This window comes from Mirounga leonina, unplaced genomic scaffold (assembly GCF_011800145.1).
Source record: "Mirounga leonina isolate KUSES-001 unplaced genomic scaffold, KU_Mleo_1.0 Mir_376, whole genome shotgun sequence".
Taxonomy (NCBI): domain Eukaryota; kingdom Metazoa; phylum Chordata; class Mammalia; order Carnivora; family Phocidae; genus Mirounga; species Mirounga leonina.
The window spans coordinates 10,460,190-10,461,820 of record NW_023270718.1 but is presented as its reverse complement, the minus strand read 5'-3'; the positions used below and the strand labels follow the sequence as shown (position 1 = coordinate 10,461,820).

Genomic DNA, 1,631 nt, shown 5'->3' with positions numbered 1-1,631 from the left:
GCTTGCTTAAGACTTCTTACACGACATGAAAAGGATTAAGAGGTCCCTTCATAATAATGCCATGAGTCAATATAACAAAAGTACATACGTGGTGATTTAAAAGGCCCTGAGGGGGGTTAACGTGAATGCACGATTATTTTTACACCTTTCTTCACAGCATAATTCTTAGTATGAGGTAATACTATCATGCATAGCTCAAAAAACAAAACAAAACAAAAAAACCAAAGAAGGGATTCCAAAAGACCCTGATAAAAGGTACTACTCATTACTTATTATACCAGGACTAAGGCCAGGGTAACAACTGTGAAACTCACAGATACCTGCACGTGCACATATCAATTTCATCTGTTAAAATTCTAGTCAATTTCCTCAATAGCAAATCTTCACACCATCTTTTGTAAGATTAAAAATGAGATTTCTTCTCTGTGCTTTTCTGAGTTTATTTTTTCTTAAGCTGATTTAGCTATGTATTTGATTGTTTTGCCTCTAATTCAACCCCTAGAAAACAACTGATGTGGACTTGGGAGAAGCCTAAGGAGGACTGGCGAAGCTCAGGAACTGCAATCAGAGGGAAGAATTCAGATTCATCTGGGAAGGTCACGTAGCTACACTGCTGTCCTCATCACACAAAAAAACCAATAAACAAGTAGATCAAGAGCAAGTATAAGTAGTGGGTTGTTAAAGACACATGAAAAAACATTTTGTTTTTGTTTAAATCAAAGTCTTCAGAGTGTGGTACAGTGGGCCTATTTATACGTACATCTTTACCTCCTGAAATTTAACAGTATTTCGTAACTCAAGCCTTCATATTTCTAAGACTTATGCTACTCAAGGGTAGAGACGAAGCTGTAGAACAAAGGCTTTCAATGAATGTTTTCAGACACACCCTAAATGTCCAACTGTCCTGACAATGGACAGCAGTGGAAGTATACACAAGATATAGGGGACAAGGCTCTCTCATCTCTGAAACATACCCCCTTCCCCAAATAAGATAAGGAACAAACTACCACAGGCTTGTCACTGAAGTCTGAAAGAAACCATGCTTGAATTTCTCTTTTATGTCTCCTCTTCCTTTGTTTAAATATCCCTGAGATAATTTTTCAGTGTAAACTGAGGAGAAAGATGTGGCTGATGGTTATGCTAAGTTCATGAGAATGATTGGATCACACTCCTGGATGATTCACAGATGCAGAATAAGGCTCTAGACTGGGTACATTTCCAGTGTGACTCCTCAGATGACAAATGATATCCTACAACAAAAGGGTTTCTCATAGGGAAGGAAACTGAGGGGTTTCTCTTTGGTATGAATGATCAGATTCTGAGTAAGATGTTTCCTCAGTGGTTACATTCAAGAAGTCTTTCCCCAATAGGAGCTCTTAGAGGGTGACTGATGGCTGCCCATTTGTGAAGGGTCTTTCCACTTCCGTTACACTGACAGGGTTTCTCCCAGTATGAATCCTCTGATGCTGAGTGAGGGATGAGCTGCGACTGAAGGCTTTTCCACACTCACTGCACTCATAGGGCTTCTCTCCAGTGTGGATAACGGAGTGTCGGATGAGGCTTGTGCTCCAGCAAAAGGATTTCCCACACTCCATGCATTCATAGGGCTTCTCTCCACTGTGAATCCGCTG

General features: G+C 40.3%; 1 protein-coding gene across 2 annotated transcripts in view; it reads right to left on the bottom strand.

Moving 5' to 3' along the window:
- Positions 1–470: 470 nt before the first annotated feature.
- The window catches only part of LOC117997801 (zinc finger protein 805-like), a 17,112-nt gene continuing 15,951 nt past the window's right edge, over positions 471–1,631 (bottom strand). For both annotated transcript variants that reach the window (XM_034986214.1, XM_034986215.1), the window contains one exon: positions 471–1,631. This exon is cut by the window's right edge and continues 1,301 nt beyond it. In XM_034986214.1, coding sequence (XP_034842105.1) covers positions 1,377–1,631 — 255 coding nt within the window. In that variant the 3' untranslated portion in view covers positions 471–1,376.